Below are 21,532 nucleotides of genomic sequence, written 5' to 3' on the forward strand. Positions count from 1 at the left end.
GTTTAAAGATCTCATGCAGATTGGAAATGTGAACGGAGCAATCAAATTATTAACAAACAACATGGCAGGTGGAAACATTCAAATTATTACGAGTTAAACATCCACCAGGCGAACAAGCGAAGAAAGACGTTATATTGCAAGGACCGTTATAAACGGTTAATCCGATTTTATATGAAGTCATTGATGACACGTACGTATTGAAAGCAGCTCAAGTAACAAAAGGAGGCTCCGGACCTTCTGGGATGGACGCAGATGGGCTAAACTTTACAATACTACCTGTTTAAAACATATTCAACGTAGCATTTGCTACGATTGCTACGATGCTACTACAACAAAGCATAAGCTTCCCAATATAATGTCTTCTAAACACGGAGCCGGCGAAACCGGACTTTGCCCCGCGTAACTTTCTTTCTATCCGTTACACTTACATTATAACATCTTCTTTTAACGCGTCAAATACATTGTCTTCTTTACCGGTAAATCTTACCACCGATAAAACGCTCCACGCCAGTCATATCTAAGGAAAATAGCTAAAAGAATTATTAATAACCAAGTTGATGAAACATGGGCTGAACTTACTCAACATTTATTTAAAGTAAACTTAGACTATGAGAAAGCGCTGCCACAAGACATTTCCAGATATTTGAAACTAAAAGCAACATCAATTGGCACGAACGCAACTTATCGTTTACTACCAATGCTGAACACCGTCAATTATTTATTATCAACTGGAGGAGCAATGATAGAAATTAGGTCCGGATACAACATGAATCTTAACCTATTTACAGTCTTTGTCGGTCCTCCTGGTACAGGAAAATCGCCAGCTTTTAAAACAGATGTAACTGATCCACTTACCAAACTAAATGCCGATGACTCTATAATAAGTACATCAACCAGTAGTGGACTGTCGAAATTGTTGTCCAAAAAAGGAAAAGCATACATCGCTAATCCCGAGATTTCTGGATACCTACTCAGGATGCTAAAGTCTGACGATGAAAACCAAAATGGTGACACGCAAATGCTTTGCAAACTATTTTCAGGAGAACAATGCAAGCTTAATTTTGCTACAGAAGAGCAACGCAACTTACCTGATAATGTTCCATTTTCTGTAGCAGGTACCTAATTTTTTGCGTGTTAACCGTTTTTAATTATCATTATCATTACATTTTTATCCTTAAACCAGGTTCAACTCAAGTTAAACGTATGGCTCTCATACTATCACAATTGGATAATGGTAACGGAATTATCGATCGTTATTTAATGCTTGTACCCAATTCAATGCGACCACTGCCCGCGGAACAGATGGCTGCTAAACATTTGTTACATTCAGAATCTGTGCAAGACATTGCTGACCCTATAATAACTGTTTATGAGGGCAATACCGGAGAATATTGACCGACGTCAAAGTATTGCCCGAGCTTGTGAGGTCAATACGTGACAGAGGTCAGTATTCGAAGGTATTGTCCGAAATAAACAGTTATTATATGGATTATTATCCGGGTACTGCATTTTACGACCAAAAATAAAACATTATAAGCAGGACGTAGAAACCATGTCTTTATAGAAACTATTCCCATATGGAACGCATATAGAATTCTTGAAAACATTAAAGTAAGTTTTACTTATTTTTCGCGTTTTGTTTACTTTTTTCAGTGTTTATTTACATTAAATGCTACCATATTTAAACTTTAAACACGGTTGCTATGGTAGCGGGCAATACCGTGAGATATTGCCCGCTATGACGTAAGTTCTAACCAATCACATTGCGCAATATTCAGAAATATGGATGCCGCCCTTCATCCATGTGAGATCACCTCCACCTCATGGGATTCATTACAGAACAGCAGCGAGATAGTTGAAATTGAATTGTAACTTTTAGAATATTGTTTTTCTTTTTAGTCTATATTATAATGCCCGTATACGTCTGTCTGTCTGTCTGTCTGTCTGTCTGTCTGTCTGTCTGTCTGTCTGTCTGTCTGTCTGTCTGTCTGTCTGTCTGTCTGTCTGTCTGTCTGTCTGTCTGTCTGTCTGTCTGTCTGTCTGTCTGTCTGTCTGTCTGTCTGTCTGTCTGTCTGTCTGTCTGTCTGTCTGTCTGTCTGTCTGTCTGTCTGTCTGTCTGTCTGTCTGTCTGTCTGTCTGTCTGTCTGTCTGTCTGTCTGTCTGTCTGTCTGTCTGTCTGTCTGTCTGTCTGTCTGTCTGTCTGTCTGTCTGTCTGTCTGTCTGTCTGTCTGTCTGTCTGTCTGTCTGTCTGTCTGTCTGTCTGTCTGTCTGTCTGTCTGTCTGTCTGTCTGTCTGTCTGTCTGTCTGTCTGTCTGTCTGTCTGTCTGTCTGTCTGTCTGTCTGTCTGTCTGTCTGTCTGTCTGTCTGTCTGTCTGTCTGTCTGTCTGTCTGTCTGTCTGTCTGTCTGTCTGTCTGTCTGTCTGTCTGTCTGTCTGTCTGTCTGTCTGTCTGTCTGTCTGTCTGTCTGTCTGTCTGTCTGTCTGTCTGTCTGTCTGTCTGTCTGTCTGTCTGTCTGTCTGTCTGTCTGTCTGTCTGTCTGTCTGTCTGTCTGTCTGTCTGTCTGTCTGTCTGTCTGTCTGTCTGTCTGTCTGTCTGTCTGTCTGTCTGTCTGTCTGTCTGTCTGTCTGTCTGTCTGTCTGTCTGTCTGTCTGTCTGTCTGTCTGTCTGTCTGTCTGTCTGTCTGTCTGTCTGTCTGTCTGTCTGTCTGTCTGTCTGTCTGTCTGTCTGTCTGTCTGTCTGTCTGTCTGTCTGTCTGTCTGTCTGTCTGTCTGTCTGTCTGTCTGTCTGTCTGTCTGTCTGTCTGTCTGTCTGTCTGTCTGTCTGTCTGTCTGTCTGTCTGTCTGTCTGTCTGTCTGTCTGTCTGTCTGTCTGTCTGTCTGTCTGTCTGTCTGTCTGTCTGTCTGTCTGTCTGTCTGTCTGTCTGTCTGTCTGTCTGTCTGTCTGTCTGTCTGTCTGTCTGTCTGTCTGTCTGTCTGTCTGTCTGTCTGTCTGTCTGTCTGTCTGTCTGTCTGTCTGTCTGTCTGTCTGTCTGTCTGTCTGTCTGTCTGTCTGTCTGTCTGTCTGTCTGTCTGTCTGTCTGTCTGTCTGTCTGTCTGTCTGTCTGTCTGTCTGTCTGTCTGTCTGTCTGTCTGTCTGTCTGTCTGTCTGTCTGTCTGTCTGTCTGTCTGTCTGTCTGTCTGTCTGTCTGTCTGTCTGTCTGTCTGTCTGTCTGTCTGTCTGTCTGTCTGTCTGTCTGTCTGTCTGTCTGTCTGTCTGTCTGTCTGTCTGTCTGTCTGTCACGCAAAATGGTAGCTTAGCTGCGACGGGCGAACCCGTGGATTTTCCACGGGCTAACGACTAGTTTTAATAAATTAGTAAATCAATCAAGTTAATTAGAGAAAATGTAATCGCATTTTAAAGTAGGAATAGACAGGTGCATTTCATATTCACCATGACCAAACAGCATTGTATCATTTGTATAGAAACCTTTGGAAATTGTTTCTTCTATTTAGTTTGATTTAATAACTTTCACTATCGCTGTTTGCCATTTTGTAAAGTATTCATGCATTTTCATTTTGTTACGTCTCATATTGATTAAACTTCCTTTTGTTTTGTCTTAGAAAATATTTTTTGTTCTTTTTTATTTACAAGCAATATGCAAACATAACTTGGAAAAAAAAATAAAGTGGAAAAACATGTCTGTCTGTCTGTCTGTCTGTCTGTCTGTCTGTCTGTCTGTCTGTCTGTCTGTCTGTCTGTCTGTCTGTCTGTCTGTCTGTCTGTCTGTCTGTCTGTCTGTCTGTCTGTCTGTCTGTCTGTCTGTCTGTCTGTCTGTCTGTCTGTCTGTCTGTCTGTCTGTCTGTCTGTCTGTCTGTCTGTCTGTCTGTCTGTCTGTCTGTCTGTCTGTCTGTCTGTCTGTCTGTCTGTCTGTCTGTCTGTCTGTCTGTCTGTCTGTCTGTCTGTCTGTCTGTCTGTCTGTCTGTCTGTCTGTCTGTCTGTCTGTCTGTCTGTCTGTCTGTCTGTCTGTCTGTCTGTCTGTCTGTCTGTCTGTCTGTCTGTCTGTCTGTCTGTCTGTCTGTCTGTCTGTCTGTCTGTCTGTCTGTCTGTCTGTCTGTCACGCAAAATGGTAGCTTAGCTGCGACGGGCGAACCCGTGGATTTTCCACGGGCTAACGACTAGTTTTAATAAATTAGTAAATCAATCAAGTTAATTAGAGAAAATGTAATCGCATTTTAAAGTAGGAATAGACAGGTGCATTTCATATTCACCATGACCAAACAGCATTGTATCATTTGTATAGAAACCTTTGGAAATTGTTTCTTCTATTTAGTTTGATTTAATAACTTTCACTATCGCTGTTTGCCATTTTGTAAAGTATTCATGCATTTTCATTTTGTTACGTCTCATATTGATTAAACTTCCTTTTGTTTTGTCTTAGAAAATATTTTTTGTTCTTTTTTATTTACAAGCAATATGCAAACATAACTTGGAAAAAAAATAAAGTGGAAAAACATGAAACGAACACGAGAAAGAGGATCTCAGACAAATGGTCCATTGAAAAAGCAAACCGTTGAAAAAGAAACACAAGATGGAACCTCGATTGGCAGCTATTCACGCCGAAATAATGAATTTAAACATATGACTTACAAACATTTATGTAAAAACATAATTTTGGACAAAGACACAGCAATACATTGGTCATTCAATAACAGTATTTTGTCTAATTCTAAAAACTGTCCAATTTGCGGATCTAAAATGGAATTGAAACATGCTTCTCTTTATTCTTCGGATGGGTTAAAGATGACAAAGAAACGGACATACGAAAGATGCGTCTATTCAAAAGGATTCGTGGTTCGAGGGGAGCAACTTAAAGGGGAAGTCCGGTAAATTTTCAAAATTTTTAAAATCACAATATTACATGTCTGTATAACAGCCAAAAAAAATTTTTCAGCTAAAAAGTTCTAAAAGTCATGAAAAAAGCAATTTTGCCTCATATCATTTCTACTTTCACTTCATGATATATTTCCGCAACGAGTAGTCTGGACACTAATATTCTTCTGACGTCATTCGTGACAACAACATTCGGCGCGTTACTTTCTTGCAGTAGTAAACTTATCTTGAAGTAGTTATGTCATCTTCCTCTTCTGATGTAAGCGATGTTGAATTTAATGAAGATGAAGAGTTTGGTTTATCTCCTTTCATGTTCGAACCGGAACGGAGTCAAAGTGAAGTGGCTGCAGCTTTAGAAGCTTTAGGAAACAACGTTGGTGCTAAAAACTGCAATGTTGAAGCTGGAAATCGTGTTGGAAATGTTGAGTGGTGCCAGTGCAAAAAGTGTAAAATTATGGTAACTGAAACGGAAAGTTTATGTTGTCGTGATAATAATGATATTCCGGACGGTCATTTTCAAGGTTTCTGTTGATTAAAATATCTTCTTATCGTGTATTTTACTTCCTTGTTTGCTACATCAATCACTTTCTGTTCTGTCACAACAAAGTTTTAGAAAGCTAAACGTTGTTTATTTACACACGGGGGTACGCCTTTTTAAAGATCTTTTTTCTTTTTTCGCTTAGGTCATACGTGTGTTACAAATTCGGATGAATTCAAAATGGTTTGTTTGCCGGAACCCGTGTTACGGACAGCACTAGGTGCTATTCACAACATGAGAGGGATTCGTCATAAACTTTGCAACAGATCATATCGGTTTGCTGCTTATAAACAATATATATGGTGGGTGTATGGAAGACTGGGCATAGGTTATCGAAAGCCTATACCATCATGTGTTGTGTGGGTAATCCGTAATGAATACCCGCAGCCCGATGGGGTATACGTGCCATACACAGAATCAGGAATGGATTTGGACACATAAAATGTATAAGAACATGTATAATTGTAAAGATGATGAATGAAATTTTTACAATATATGTTTTTAAAATATAACAAATGTCCCCCGGAATTGTAAAATAAGCGTTTCTTGATGTAATGCTAAATATCATTTATAAACCTGGGGGTTACTTTTAGGTAAATCTTGAACGCATATTCGAGACAACAACTTCCTTCCCAGGGTTTATTTTTAATGCAATATTTCTGGGTGTTTCAGGCAACTTAAAAAATATAGGAGCTTTGATTTTTTGAACCAAATCAAACACTTCCTTCATCAAGTCCTCTTGGTATTTCTTTTCTTTCGGATCCATTACTTTTTTTGCCACCCACTCCTTCGTAATTTTGGTGAAAGAAACTTTGAACTTCAACCTCCCATCGGATGTAGTGGCTTGTTGTCGTTCTACACCCGAGTTGTGGTCAAGCACAGCTAGTTGCGTCCTAGCAACCATCCCAGCGTACGAGAATGCTAAGCGTTTGGGACAGTACTTATTCAACAGGGAATGGTAAACCTCGAGCTGTCCAGTGTGCTTGAAATCAGCTACGTGTTTTAAATCGTTTAGTAGCTGTTTTTCATTAACAATTTTCTCCAGGGCGATGTAAGCAGGGCTTTCTTCAGTTAACCACTTCTTCTGAGCTTGTTGTAGCAGGGTAAGTTCTTCATGAGCACATTTATGATATAGCGTATTATTTACCCAATAATGTACCCCACGGATATGACAGAGTAAACTCTGCCACTTTTCCTTCAATAATATTGGATCTCCTTCGCAAGTCGAACAAGCCCACCAGAAGTGGTTTATGATAGACTTCATCCAGTCATTCAAGTCACGACAGCTCTTTTTTTTTGCAACTTTCAAAATCTTTTTTTTGATATTTTTTGTCATGTGCCACACATCAAACTGGTGCGATATATGTTCATGTTCGGTGCGCATAAACTTTCGTATCTGGCTATGTCTGTCGGTAACTAGTGTGTCCACTATTACGCCAGCTTCGTCGATAAATTCCAAGCACTCAGCAAGTCCATGTTTTTCCATGCGTGCCGAGTTTCCTGCTAAACGAACGTGTGAAATAAAAAAGTTCACCACCTCATTTGTCATGGCGTCCATGAGGCTGTATGTACCATATTTAGCACTAAATCCAGGTGAGTCACAGCGACCATCTCCAATTAAATCGACACCCTCAAGCGCAACGAGTCTAACAAGTGTGGCTTCCTGATAATGCGTAAAAATGCTATTTATGGCTGGGAATAAAAATCTTCGCTGAAGTTCATGGAACTGCGACCTACTTATAAAGTTAACATTGGCAGTTTCAAATGCTTCTTTCACACCTTGAAATGTTAATCCGTTGAACAATATTCCAGCAGACAGCCTTACCGTTCCTTCCGCAATTCGATTTAAGTAAGGTTGTGATCTCCAAGTCACTTCGTGGTTACCGGCGCAAACCAATTTCACAATAAGCATACTACCCTTAGTTATATGTTTTTTGATAGTAGCTTTCTCACCGCATTCAAAGCAGAATTTGAAGAGCGACTTAAGCATTTCAAAGTACACTAGAAACATTGTTGAAGGTGCAATCGACTGCGTACCTTCCCTAACATCGACATCTTGCTCATTAACATCACTATCAGCCGTATCGGCACTACTATCGACCGTATCAACATCGCTACTGACATTGAAAGATGCATCCGGATCAGCGCGATCTTCTACTTCACTTGCGCAAAATGAAGAGCAATCTCCAATTTCATCTCCCTCTTTCGCAATAAGGTTGACTGTGGAAACGCTAGCATATTGAGTTAATATAACAGTTTGCGTGTTCGTCGAAGACAAAGTTGGACTCATCTGAGTAGACATTGATTTGCATAACACAGCAGGAACCATAGTGCTCTTTGTTCGCATTGGTGTAGCACAGCTAACTTCTTTGTTGATCATGACGACATCAACAGTTTGCGTAATAGCATCCTTAAAAAGGGGCTCAAGTTCTAGGGAAGGTGCTTCCGGGCCACCTGAGTTTTCTTCTGCCGTACAAGCTTCATCCACAATCTAAAGTTATGAACACATTAAGAAATTTTTTATTCCTTAAAAGAACAAATATTTTTTCCAACTCCAAGATTTTTAAATCTGATCATTTTTTTGGAAGAGCACATAAAAAAGACATTCGAGGCTGAAAAAGTGTAAAAAAAAAGAACAACCAGACTGAGGTAAAATTTAAATGTTCTTATAAAAAACGTGTAAAAATATGTTTAACCACGATTGGCCTGCTGGGTTACCTGGCGTTTTGTTTTTCTTTCGTTTCTTGCAATGGATGCAGAACGCTTTGCAGGTAGCGGTTTCGAGAATGAAAATACCGATGGAATAGCGTTTGGTAATAATATAAACTTTCTCACAGAGCCACAGAGCTCCGCCTAAATAATAAAATTTAAAAATGTATTTTTACCCCCTGGTTATTTATGGACAAAAAGATCAAAAGACAGGTGTTCAGAAAATTATTGAAGGTGAATACAGTTTCGCAACAAGCTTATTTACAAAAGAAATAATGTGAAAAGAAGTCAAGAAAAATTTAAGAAGTGCAAGAAATACCTTGAGATCGCGTTGAAAACATTCGGACGTGAAATGCATACCACAAAGAACGAAATTCGTGTCTGCTGGATATGGTGGATCTCGCTCCATAGCTGCTAGCCATTTCTTACGACGTTGTTTATTTTCTTTTTCGGTGGGAACGTTATGCCACCCTTTTACATCAGCTACCGATTTTTTGGTGGAAGAGTTACCACAATTTAAAGCACCACAAGTAACCATGATAACAGTAAAATCAATGGTACATTTATGACTTGTTTGAAGTGGTGTAATCGACAACTGAAGTATTCCGGCGTGCAGAAAGCTGTTGTCATAAAATACGTCACGATAAACATTAGAGCCCAGACCTCGATGATAACAACAAAAAGATGGCGTCGTTTGAAAAAAAACAGTAACAATCCTAAACTTTGATAGACATTTATATCATTTGTAATACGAATTTTTAAAAAAGATTTTGCAGAAATTAATAACACGATGGTGTTTATTCAACACACAAATTTTGAAAAATGACCGGACTTCCCCTTTAAGAGGACGTTAACATTCACTTTTCAGACCACATAAAATATTGTAATACTATTGGTCAATTGCAGGCCAATGCTGCGTTAGCATTTTTTGATGCTTGATGCTGGGTCGGAAAGCGAAAGCAACGAGCCAAGCAACGGTTCTTCATCGGCTTGTTTTCTGTTTGCTTTGGTTTTCATTTTCTTTCTGCTAAATTGTTTTTAATAATTTGTACAGATAAAAGTAGCTGCATTGTTTTTCCTCTTTTCTGCACTTTTTAAGGTTGCTATGTAGCTAGGTAACTATATCTAGAGCTAGCATGTGTATGTAATGAAAAAAAAATTAGCAAAGACGCTATTCTCGTGGTAATCCCTTACATGTTTCCGTTTTCTGAACATTTGACTTTTTGGTTATCATATGTTCGGTTTTTTGTTAATAATCCAATAACAGTCGTGATATTGGTTGTTAAGTTGTAAATACTAGCTAAATTGCGAGATCGTCAGTTGATTACTACCGTCATCAGAATTTTCAGCCCCGTCCGGGTATGGACTAATCAATAATTCCTCGTGGTAGCGGGCCATGCTTTAGCAAGCATTCTCTATTAGCTAGGAGTATCAAATGTTGTAAAGTAGGTAAATGTTACTCAACATTTTTGTTGCTAGCGTCTTATTCGCTTGAACTGAAGAGATTGTTAGTCTGCATGATGAAATATTTAGTTGATTCAATAAAAAAACAGTATTTTGAATAGTGTTGCTTGTTGATGAAATATTCGAGAAAATCGCCAAATTAAAGCAATCAGACGTACTTTCTAACTTCACGCACAAGTTTAATAAAAAACGAATACATTTCAGAACCGCTGACAATAGTGGTGATGCTGACAGAGAGCAAAACAAAGACAAACACATTCTACCTTTTATTATACCTTACCACGAAAAATTTACAACGCCTAAACAAATACTACACAAGTATTGGTTTATAATTGAGAGCGACCCTGCTATGCGACTCGTTTCTCCAACCAAACCATTCTTGACTTTCACCAAGCATAAAAATATACATATAATATATACATATATTTAATCAGAGCAAAGATGAGATCTGCTGACCACTGCCTTTCATTACAATTTTTATAATTTTTACGATTTGTATAATATTCAGTTTATTAATATCATAATAAAATTGTTACAGCCAAAACAGTCACAATTTTCTTATTGCATTCAATAACGATTTTTAAACCGCAATTGTTGGAATAATGCTTGTATTTTCTTTTTGATGCGTTCCATCGCGGGTCCGCTGGTGTCTTTAAATGCGGCAAGACCGGTATAATCCGACATTGTTAGGGTAAATTGCATTTATCTTGTTTAACATGAACAATCCAACGACTTCGTAAACTTTGGCACTGTCATATGCACCCATCGTCACGTCGAACAATTCTCCTCCCTTCTTCATCCACGTTTGTTTGCTAGTGTCGAATAGAAGCAATTTTTCGCATGAAAGATGGTTTTTATAACAATACCTGGGATTGAGAAGTATCTGAATCCACTTGAAGAAATCATACGACATCGATTGCTACCTGCCATTACTGGCGGACACATTGTGAACGATGATGAACGCACACTCCTGTCTTTGCCTCCTCGACTTGGTGGTTTAGGAATTATCAATCCCATTGAACGAGCGCCCACAGAGCTACGAAACTCAGAAAGCATAACTGCTTCTTTGAAGAACGTAATTCTTTGTAAAAATGTTGTTGATGAAGAAAAAGTATCATTGACGGCAGTGAAAAACAACCGGATACAATAGAATCTGGAAAAGTTGAAAAATCTACAATTACGTATGACACCTGAAGCTGCACGATTGAACGATTCAAATATGGAGAGTGGTGTATCAAATTGGCTTACAACTTTACTAATTAGAGAGCTGAACTATGATCTGAACAAGGAGCAGTTTTTGACGCTCTACGTTTGCGATACGATTGGACAATCCTGAAACTTCCATCAGAATGCGTGTGTGGAAGCAAATTTAATGTTACACATAAGTTATCATGCAAGAAAGGTGGATACGTCTCTTTACGACACAATAGGATAAGAGATATTACAGGAAAAGTACTGGAGGAAGTATGTAAAGATGCGAGAAAGGAAACATTGCTGTTACGTTTAAGCGGTGAAAGAATCCGTCAAAATGGTATTTTATCACAGGAAGCACGGTTAGACGGCAGCGCAGTCGGTTTTTGGACCCCTGGTCAATGAGTATTTTTAGATGTATGGGTATTTGACCTCAACACTCTGAGATACAAGGGTCTTTCTCTTGACAAACGCTTCAAAAAGAACGAAGAAGAGAAGAAAAGAGGATCCAACGAAAGAGTTATGCAAGTAGAAAATGGAACATTAACTCCTCTTGTTTTTGCAACAAACGGTGGCATGGGAAGAGAATGTAAACGATTTTATCAGAGACTGTCTGAAATGATTTCAGAAAAACAAAACATCAGGGTTGCAGAAGCCACGATGTTTATTAGAACTTAAATTTCCTTTAGTCTCTGCGAACGACACTACTTTGCCTGAGAGGTTGCAGATCCTTCGCTCGGGACCACGCGCTGACAGATATGGAACTCGGAAATGTTGTATCACTCATTCGATCCTGAATAATCAAGCGTTGTTAATTATTAAGTGAAACCATGTTGAACTAATAAATCGTTAATAATTTTTTATTTTATTTTGGTGTTGTTGTAAATTTATTTATTTATTTGTGGCAAATATATGTAATGTTAATTAAAAAAAAAAATGTTTTGCTTGTGGGGAAATCCATAATGGGGGGTTTGTTGGGCTTCTAAAGTGAAGCAAATGGAGTCAAACACAAAACGTCTAGCTTTATATTATGTTATAACGTATCTAAACATTTAACTGCATAATGATACACTTGGTGAAGACCTTTCCGAATATACTGGAAGGTGTCATTACAAATGTTAGCTAGCTAAAAAACTACAACAAAAATGGTTAGGTGGTCTTGTGCATCAGCCTTGTGTTTCAACAACCACACAACTTTGTGTATTGATGGGAAACCTTTAAAATTTTATCGTTTACCAAGATTAGAATCTTTAAAATCGCAATATCGGAAGATTTTAAAAACAGATGGTATTAACTGGAAAAATGTGTATATTTGCTGTGAACACTGGAGCTTCAATGAGAGATTATCAGAGACTTGCCAGATGTTGTCGTTTCAGAAAGAAACTTCCAAAAGCTTGAACAGAAATATGAGAATGCTAATAACTTGGTAAAAAAATCAGCCACAGAACTTCACAAAAAAGATTAAGAAATGCTAAACAAAAGTTGGAAACTGCTAGAAGTATAATGAACCAAAATATAAATACTCCATCATCATCAAAAGCACGAAGAACGCTAACAAAATCTCGTACATATATCTCTTCTAAGAAACGTAACCCTTCAAAGTTACAATAGAGAAAAAAATTGGAAAAGCAAATGCTGAAATTTCAAGACTAAATAAAGAGCTTACCGAATTCCAAGAAAAAATCGTCAGATTAAATAAGGAACTTGCAACTATGAAATTTCAAAACAAGTTATTGGTAAATAATAACAGAAAAAGTTGGCCAAGTGAGGTAGTTTTTCCCAAATCAGTTTTATTAACACTTGGTAGACATGCTGTTCTACAGGTTTCTCATTTTTGAGTTTTTCCTTTAAAGTTTTCATAATTGAAGTGACATCTCTTTTAAAATAAGATTCACTTGGATCTGCAGCATTAAGAACAACTTTTCCATTTTTTTTTTTTTTACATTTGCCGACTTAACTTTTATAGCCTTTAACGGAACCATTCGAATAGAGACTTTTTTAGACCGCCGATGCCATATTTGTAACTGTTGTGTCACAGTCAGTTCCAAAACCTGATTGCCAGTGTCGTGGAGCTGTTTTAAAAATAACAAAACTGCAAGAACGTGACAGCATAAGCCACTTGCAACTGGACAACTGCATTGAGCTTTTTGAGGGTACCCATTTTCAAAAACAAGCACTGCTGGCCTTGCTTCAGTACCATTCTACTCTGTAACATTCTAATAGCTTTTTCTTGCTGGCCTAAACTACCATATGTTTTCATTTTGCAGTAGTTCTTAAATATATCTTCATTGATAAGTGGTAGATCCTCATCTTATTTACACCATTTAGCTGTAGTTGGAGGAATATCTGTGGGATCTAAGCTACAACTAAACTTGTATTTTTTATTTGCTTTGTCTTCTAGACGTTTTACTAAACGATGATATCGCATAAACTTTCTAATTTTTATCTGCAGTTCTTGAACATTTCCTGTGGCACACTGACCTACATTTTTTAGGCATTCTGAACATTCTTCACGGCTATAATTGCTAACATCCTTTGTAATGTCCATGTTTATAAACTTTAATATTTGATATCATAAATAAACTATATACTATTGCAATATACAATGTTTTTCTTCGATTTATTATTATTTATCTAATCAAGTACACCAAAACAATCGCCGCAATTATGATTTTTTCCCTACAAGTGAATTCGGACGAACTTGACCGCGCCGTATGAATTTGGCTAACGCTGATGTCATCACTCCTCAACTAAAGGCGGGGGCAAACCAGTCCAACAATTCATCCAACATGCAATTTTGGTGATGTTGGATGAAATGTTAAACTGGTTTGAGCCACTTCAAAATTCTGAAAAAAATTGAAATTTCAAAAAAAGAAGAAAAAAATCGTGTTGGACGATGTTGGATGAAGTTTGATCGCCGTCAAACATTTTATCCAACATTTTCGGCAAGATCAAAGAAATTCTTTATCTGAGTTGCGTGAATTTTCGTGTTAGATTGGTTTGGTGGTACTTTTCATCAATTTATCCCCCAAAGCCTTGCAACACCCTTATTATTTAGGATACTGCATTCAAAGAAATTCTGAACTGAAAGTGAAGTGGTTGAAACGTTTTTCCTGTCGTAAGAAAACGAAGAGTAAGGGCGAGTCTTTCTTCTGCCATAATTTGTCTGTGGCCACCACAGTTGCTCATCTAGCCCGGTGATATCAGATGGGGTATTTAATCGAAATCCCCCTCATCCATCTGAAACATTTCCCTAAATCCGAATCTGTCTTCGATCTTCAATTCTTTAATGATATTAATAAAATATTCATTTTGTTCCATCCTCTTTATCCACTCTCTTGTTTTTCCGCGGGTTGGTTTTACATCGTCTAAATCGACGAGTTCGTCCAGCAACATAAGCAGCACTACAGAATTCTTTTCGAAAATCGTTTGAATGTTTTTAAAAGCAGTCCCACAAACCTAACATTTTGCTTCATCCAACATGCATTTTTCATCCAACATGGGAAAAAAATGTTGGATGAAATGTTGGACTGGTTTTCCCCCGCCAAAGACCACGTTTTACACGCAGGCGGCATGGAATGTCATCCCGATATGGAGATCAAGGAAAAAGTGCATGCATGTAAACACTCCATTTCAAATCACAAAAAAACACATGTAAACACAATAATTTTTCATCCCGGGCTGAGATAGACGGGATACCTGTCTCTCTTTTCTGCTCTCGCGCTTATGTATGTCCTCCTTTTGTAACCCTGCTTGTTTTAGCGCAAAAAGAAAAAAAAATTGATGAGTTTAGTTTACTAGACTACTGAAACGCCATTCTTCTGCGTTTCTCGTTTGACTTTTGTACTCACAAATTAAAAAAAATACCCTTCGAATTATCATACGCAAAGTTAGCAAATTTAATGTTTCAAATAGGTAATATGCTAATTTCATCCTTGGAAGGGGCTCACCTGTAAACACAACCTCGTCCCCAGGGAATCTTGTATCTTTTCTAACATCGGACGGCGATATATTCGTTTCGCCGTCCTGAGATAAAAACAACAGGCGGTGGGAACGAGGTTGGTGTAAACACTTTTTGCTTTATCCCGGGAGGACATCCTGGGATGGGACTTCACTCCGTGTAAACGTGGTCTAAAATAAAATAAGGAATTTAAAGGTATATAAATGAACAAAAAAAAGTTTTTTCTTTGCTTTGCCAGTCTGCCATCACGAAAAAGAAGAACGTGTGAAACGTGTACATTCAGCATTCTTGTCCAGAGTGAAAAAATTATTGTGTTTACAGTGTTTTTTTCTGATTTTATGCCCGGGAATAAAGTGAATTAGAGTGTTTACATACAGGACAGGGATAAACTCAACCCTTGAAGAAATTTCATTCTGCTTAAAACGTGTAAATGCAGCCTCGTCCCCAGGGTCTTGTGGCCCCTGAGTTGCTATTACACAGGAGTGGCCACCAATGACCCTGGAACAGGCTGGTCACGTGATACAAAAATGCCTAGGTGTAATGAATGAGATGCAAATTTGGCGCTAGCAAGACTTAGAAATGGCGGGCGAAAAAGACACGAATTTTCGGAAAGAGATACTTATAATAACTTACATATCTACTAGAAAAACATTTAACTCGACTTATTTGTTATGATTTAAACTTCTGCTTTGCAATTGAGCTAAAAATAATGCACTTACATATCAAAACAAGTCAAATTATTTTACATGTGTTTTCCGATGCAAAACTTAATAATAGGTATTCGGGATCTGTAGTGTTGATTTTTGTGGTTTTGATATAGAATTAATAAAAAGTGATGGTGAAAAATGTATTTTTTTATGTTATTAAAAAGCAACAACCAAAGAATGAACTGAAAAAGGATAATTCATTGGTTAGAACCAACAAAAAGTCTCTCTCCACCTGATAACAATAAACGTTCCTGGCAATTTACACCGCTGGGTAAGTTAAACATTAAAATGAGGCCAGTAATGAGTTTATTATCTATATTCTTTTATATTGCTTAAGCGCAATTCGTTGCATTTTCATTAGACTCCTCGTGCAAAAAAGAAGGCTTTCATGGCATGAATAAACTTGATAAAATGCTTGATAAGCTAAAAAGGGTTGTTAGTAAGGGTTTCCACTTTCTGTTAAGTACATACAAACCTGTATTGCAAACGTTTTACCACCCTCATTCTTATTCACAACTATATTTAGTAAAGGTTAGTACACCGTTATTACGTTTAAAGCATCTTAGAAGAGAGTTTGTAGTGGCTGAAATTTATTGAATTTTAACTTACTTAATGTTCTTTTTACAGATAAAACAAATTTCCTATGCACGGCGGTAAAAAAAAAACACATAATAATCTCCCATTTGTGAGTACTATCAATTTTGTAATCTTAGATCGAAAACATAGGGAAATTATTATTGGTCTGAAGCTTTGTTCATTTCTTGGAAAACATTTTGAGAAAATTTTAATTAAAAATTTAACCACCGCCTGCAGTATAGCGCCCTAAGCATTTAAAACTAGAAAATAAGTAGAAATGAAGAGTGTTTCTAAATTTAAACCTAAAAATAATGCAGAAAGGAGGTAATACTTCCGGATAACCTATCTCCAAGATATACTGAATCACACACTGGGGCGGAATCTAGGGTGTAGTGCATTTATTCACTAAAAATACCCTAAAAAACAGATGAATATTACTACTCCTCAACTACTCCTCTTTTTTTAAAATTTTGGACCGAAAGCTCTCTGTCAAAAATTAACTACTTTCAGTTCACAACATGATATTTTTAATGCGCCCTTGTAAATATTGGAGCATGGGCGTAAAAAAAGTACCACGTTGTAAAGACAAAATAGCTGAAATCATGTAATTGATAACTTGTTGACAAAGTTTGAAGAATTTTGAACGTAGTTTAATGTGGTTGTAGTACATACTACAATCTCCGGTCAAGTCTTATAAATTATTCCAAGGTAAATACAAACAAAGGTTGTACTAACAGTATTCGTTTGTGAAAAAAAGAAGATAATTCTGAATCCATAAGGAACTGAATTTGGTTAAATTAAGAAATCACTACATCCTAGCTGAAATTTCAGGTACTTTTCACGCCATCCAGAAACGCCCACGGCTTTTTTAAGGATAATGTGTTTTGCGTTACACTAAGTACTTTATCTCCCTCCTGCCTGAAATTTGTCATTTGTCAACGTAATTTCTTCTTTTACGAAAAATTAAAATACTATGACAAAATAGACAAAAAACATATTTTGATACAGCGTGGGGAGATTTTACATCACTTTTTTTACCACCGTTATGTTTCTTATTGGTTGTTTTTAGTCAGGATAAGCATATGATTTCGTAATATATAACATAGATAATATATTAATACAATGTTTATATAATTTCAAAAAGTTTTACGCATTCTGACAAAAGGCAGAGATATTGTTACGTTTCACGGCTACCTAGGACCTTACGCACAAGTTAAACACAAATTTTGCTGCGGATGTTGTAACACGAATGATGTAGTTCAAACTAAACAAATAACTATTTACAATTTAGATTGAGATTCAAACGTAATAAATTATATAAGCATACCAGCTTGCCACAGCAAAATAAACAACGTGTAAAAACTTGAACGTGTGATTGAGAAACTTAAAAAGTTTAAAGTTGAATAACATCTTCTGATACAAAATACGTGAACTCCTTGATTTTCTGATTTAAAATTTAAGTATTTTTTTTAAGAGCTTACTCTGTCTTCTCACTTGTGTCAATCGTTGAATCCGAATGCGTGAAAAAATAGATCGTTAACCATAATATATGGGCATACAATTAAAATTTTAATTCCCTACGGGATAATTTTTTTTGAATAAAGTACCGAACAGTCTGTAAACAAATCGAGACATACAACGCAACTTTACAGATATGCTAATAAGTTCTTATAATTCGGAAAAATGCTCAAAGTGCAACGAAAAGCGAAATGTTCAAAAATACCAAAAGTCATGAATTTGAATTAAACAATTAACTTTTCATTAGACGATAGTGTAAGCACTATTGTAAAAAAGAATGACTATAAAAAAGAAATGTATACTTCCGCTTAATCTACAAAACAAATTACTATTTTAGGGGCATCTGAAGCTAACTCCTGCGTCAGCCAACGCCATGTTCATGCAACAGCAGTGGAGCCATTGTTGGCACGCTGGGTGCAATAGCCCAGTTCATGTCTTCATTTTTACTACGACATATAATGGAGGTATAAACCTTTTTTTACAACTTCTTTTATACCTCCATGGACATTGTTTTCTGTTTTCTTACATATTCACAGAATTTTTTTAAATCCACGTGAGACGTGTAAGGAGTACCTTGTATATCGAGTTTGTCTGTCGAAATTCACGACTATTAACACCAATGCAACTTTTTACAATGGCTTTGTACATGAAGAAACGATGCATTGCAAGTTGTCAGAAGGCTGTTACACAAAGCAGGCAAAACTGTATAATTAATATGTTCTAAATTCAATCAAGTGCTTTTTCCATGCTGGCTCACTTAGAACAGTTTGATTACAGTTCTTACCTGAAGAAATTTGGAAGGCATAAAAACAAAAAAAAACGCTACAACTAAGCGCATTTTTCTCCAGTGAGTGTTGAACAGGCTCACTCTTTTTCATGGTGCTCGTAACAATTTTTTTCAATATGTGTTTATCTAATTGAAAAAGGTGTATGTGTGACGTCGTGTCCGTGTTGTTGGTCATTGAATCAAGAACAATGACATGCTTCTTGGCAACATTAATAACAATAAGCACCCAATGCATTTGACTTTGATTGATAGGGACAAAGACAAACTTAATAGACTCGAGAGGATGATACATTTTTGATCCCTTAGTTTCGCGATGAACAATTGCACAACAGCCTACGTAGGATCAAGATAATCAATATGCAAGAATTGAAATCGGAGTTAATAGAAGAATGCGCTTAAACTTTATCTTGCAACCAGCACTGGGGGAAAGCTTTTTCCTTTATTCTTCACATTTACAAGTTCAGATACAGTGTAATTCGATTCCAAACGAAATTAAGATAGGTAGAAGATATTATGGCATCCAAAGATTAGCAGTTTAGCACAAATAACATGTAGGTTATTGATTCGCGCGATCAATGGTTTTATCCTTTTTCGCGTTTTCTTAAATACGAAGTCTTTCGTCTTTACAGGAGAAGCGACGGGCAGGCAGTGAGGCAAGGTTTGATTACTTTACGGGGAGAAAGTTTCGCGGGGAGAAAATTTTGCGTTTTTGCGTTTTTTGGTCATTTTCGCGAATGTTTATCCCATGCGAAATAATCTAGGAAGCTGATTCGCTAAGGTTAAACTTGAGAAAAAAATAACTCAAATTTCATTTTTTTTCAGGCTTTTTCTTTCGAAAAGTTCAGTCTAACAAATCAATAGCATCGGTGGGTTTAGATTTTTTTTGCGCCACCACTTTGAACATACCACGAATATCATGATTTGGTCGTATTCTTCTTTGGTGCTTCCTGCTTCTTTGCTTTATTTGTTTGTACAAGTTCCGGAAGCGCTTCAGTGATGAAAGTATCTTCTCTTCCTTAGGTTCTGTATAAAGATCCTTAACTAACTGAAGGTAGCGTTCTGCAAGCTGTGCATTTTTTAAGTGTAGGGGACATTGTGAAATATACAATACAAGGAATTTTAATGCCACCCTGAACCAATGGTGATCGTCGGTAACGGCGTAAAAAACAGTTTAACGTGCATTGAAGCTCCTCTATGAAAGAAATTTTTTGTTACCCTCGAAAGTTCTCATGGTAAATGTCCAACAGTCTTGTCATCTTCTTGCACAACTTTTATTGCAAACTTGTCTTATAAGTTGAATTTTTCGTGAAAACAGCCCAATTCTTCACTTTCGACAGGTTTCCAAAACTATTTATAATAATGAAAGCCTCTCACAGCAGCAGTATAAGAGTGAACAATATCTATAGTTGAGAAAAAACTCAAAAATAATGTTATTTCAATGTTTTTTGTTCGATGCAAACATAGTCATAAGAAAAAAAGATAGTCTGGAGGCCGGCGATGGCCTATTGTTTAGCCTTTAGCTAACTATTTAACTGGCGCCCAGACCTCCAAAAGTACACAAGAACTTCAAAATGGCTGATTATTAGTGGGCTACTCCCATCGGTTGAAGTTCTTGTGTATTATTTTAAGTATATTTACAACATGCCTGGCGCAAATTGCTCAATTTATGGTTGTTCTGTTTCTCGAAGAAATAAAGAGTTTAGTATATTCAAGATTCCATCTCCTAACAATGATTTTAATGGAGAAGTGAACTTTTGAACATAACTACGAAAGATCGTGTTGTTGATGACTTGCTAAAGAAGAGAATTGATGGTAGCCAAGTTTATATATGTGAAAGACACTCCAGAGAAGACCAGTTCTGGATATGTAAGTAGCGAGTATCCTTATCTGTAATCATTATTATTAGCTTTATAATGTATCTTCTGAAGTGACAAGAAGCTGCCTTCCTATCTTTCTAGCTCTAGCTAGCTAGAACTGAAACAAAGGGTACATGTCTAAAAAACTCAAGGATATCCAAATGATTATTCGATTGAAGACATTCCATTCCATTCCATTTTACCAAATTAATGTTCGATTGAAGACATTCCAATGGCGGTACTCTTCTCCGCAAAAGTCAAACTTGATCTTATTTTCTGGAAAACTCAATCGTGGTAAGGTCTCACAGCGGGTCTGCGAAGGAGACTTCATTGGCGTTGTGTCGAAGAAAAAAATATTTTTAAATTTCTCTCAACAAATAAGGTTGATTGAGAAAGGAAACAAAACTCGCAAAAACATGTCTTTTCTTCGTGCGTTACAAAAACAAAAAAGAAAGAAAATGATCGGGAGTGGGATATTGACTTGACTGTTACAGGTAAGAAATTGTTACAGTTTTTTTATTTTTTGTAACTGCTAATGATATTTTCTTTTCTTTATTTTTACTATATCTTAAGAATTTTGGCTTAACATTTAAGCACTATACGCCTGGGTATCCATGCAATTTTTAACCTTCCCTTCACAAGTTAGAAATTCTGAAAAGATAGATAAGGACAGGTACTTCTGTCCAAAACACTATTTTAGCTCTAGAGCTAAAATAGTGTTTTTGGTTTTAGTGAAAGCCATGGTGACATTATACAAGATTGTATAAGGTCGCTGTGGCTTTGACTACTACAAGAATGTACTACTTTGCGTAATACTGGTGTTTTATATCCTAAATTTGTTTTTTTATAGACGCTATTATGGAACCTTCAAGTGAGTCTCAGCCGACAAATACTGACCTAGTTGCTGAGCCGACAAATATCGGCGTACTTGATACAGCTGTCATTGAGAAAGAAATCGCTAAAATTAAAAATGAAAGAGAAGCATATTAAAAATGGACACCAGCCGACCGTTTCAAAATAGGCAAGTATACAGCAGAAAATGGAAATATTGGAGCAGTTCGCAAGTTTAAAGCTGAATTCCCTTGCCCTAATGAAAGCACTGTACGTGATTTTAAGAAAAGGTATACATCCAAGGTAGCAAATGCTGCAAGGGAGAAAAGAGAAGTCAAAAAATCGATCCCTAGATAATCATCAAAGACTGGCCGTCCCCTGATACTTGGTGATTTGGACAGCATGGTGCAGACCTACATAAAACAACAATCGAGGAGGTGTTGCTAACAGAGCTATTGCTAACGCTACAGCCCTTGCTCTTTTGAGTCGCTATCCTAACGTAGTTGGTGAAATCGACGTTTCTTC

The 21,532-nt window shown here is 37.0% G+C and overlaps 2 protein-coding genes across 2 annotated transcripts; one reads left to right on the forward strand and one right to left on the reverse strand.

The window, feature by feature from the left end:
- The first annotated feature begins 5,107 nt into the window (after positions 1–5,107).
- Positions 5,108–5,848, forward strand: LOC130648528 (P2X purinoceptor 7-like). Its single transcript, XM_057454581.1, has 2 exons — positions 5,108–5,390; positions 5,553–5,848. The coding sequence occupies exons 1-2, from the start codon at positions 5,108–5,110 to the stop codon at positions 5,846–5,848; spliced, it is 579 nt and encodes a 192-aa protein (XP_057310564.1).
- Positions 5,849–5,850: 2 nt separating this feature from the next.
- LOC130649059 (uncharacterized) lies at positions 5,851–9,054 on the reverse strand. The gene is made up of 3 exons (XM_057455252.1): positions 8,436–9,054; positions 8,126–8,260; positions 5,851–7,898 (listed from the first exon to the last, which is right to left on the reverse strand). The coding sequence occupies exons 1-3, from the start codon at positions 8,652–8,654 to the stop codon at positions 5,997–5,999; spliced, it is 2,256 nt and encodes a 751-aa protein (XP_057311235.1). The 5' UTR covers positions 8,655–9,054; the 3' UTR covers positions 5,851–5,996.
- Between the last annotated feature and the right edge of the window lie 12,478 nt (positions 9,055–21,532).

Source organism: Hydractinia symbiolongicarpus, chromosome 7 (assembly GCF_029227915.1).
Source record: "Hydractinia symbiolongicarpus strain clone_291-10 chromosome 7, HSymV2.1, whole genome shotgun sequence".
Classification (NCBI taxonomy): domain Eukaryota; kingdom Metazoa; phylum Cnidaria; class Hydrozoa; order Anthoathecata; family Hydractiniidae; genus Hydractinia; species Hydractinia symbiolongicarpus.

Coding starts and splice junctions, on each gene's coding strand:
- LOC130649059 (XM_057455252.1), bottom strand. CDS start 8,654: ATGGTTACTTGTGGTGCTTTAAATTGTGGTAACTCTTCCACCAAAAAA. Junction 8,261..8,435: donor GTTTTCAACGCGATCTCAAG/GTATTTCTTGCA, acceptor TTTATTATTTAG/GCGGAGCTCTGTGGCTCTGT. Junction 7,899..8,125: donor AAAGAAAAACAAAACGCCAG/GTAACCCAGCAG, acceptor TCATAACTTTAG/ATTGTGGATGAAGCTTGTAC.
- LOC130648528 (XM_057454581.1), top strand. CDS start 5,108: ATGTCATCTTCCTCTTCTGATGTAAGCGATGTTGAATTTAATGAAGAT. Junction 5,391..5,552: donor TCCGGACGGTCATTTTCAAG/GTTTCTGTTGAT, acceptor TTTTTCGCTTAG/GTCATACGTGTGTTACAAAT.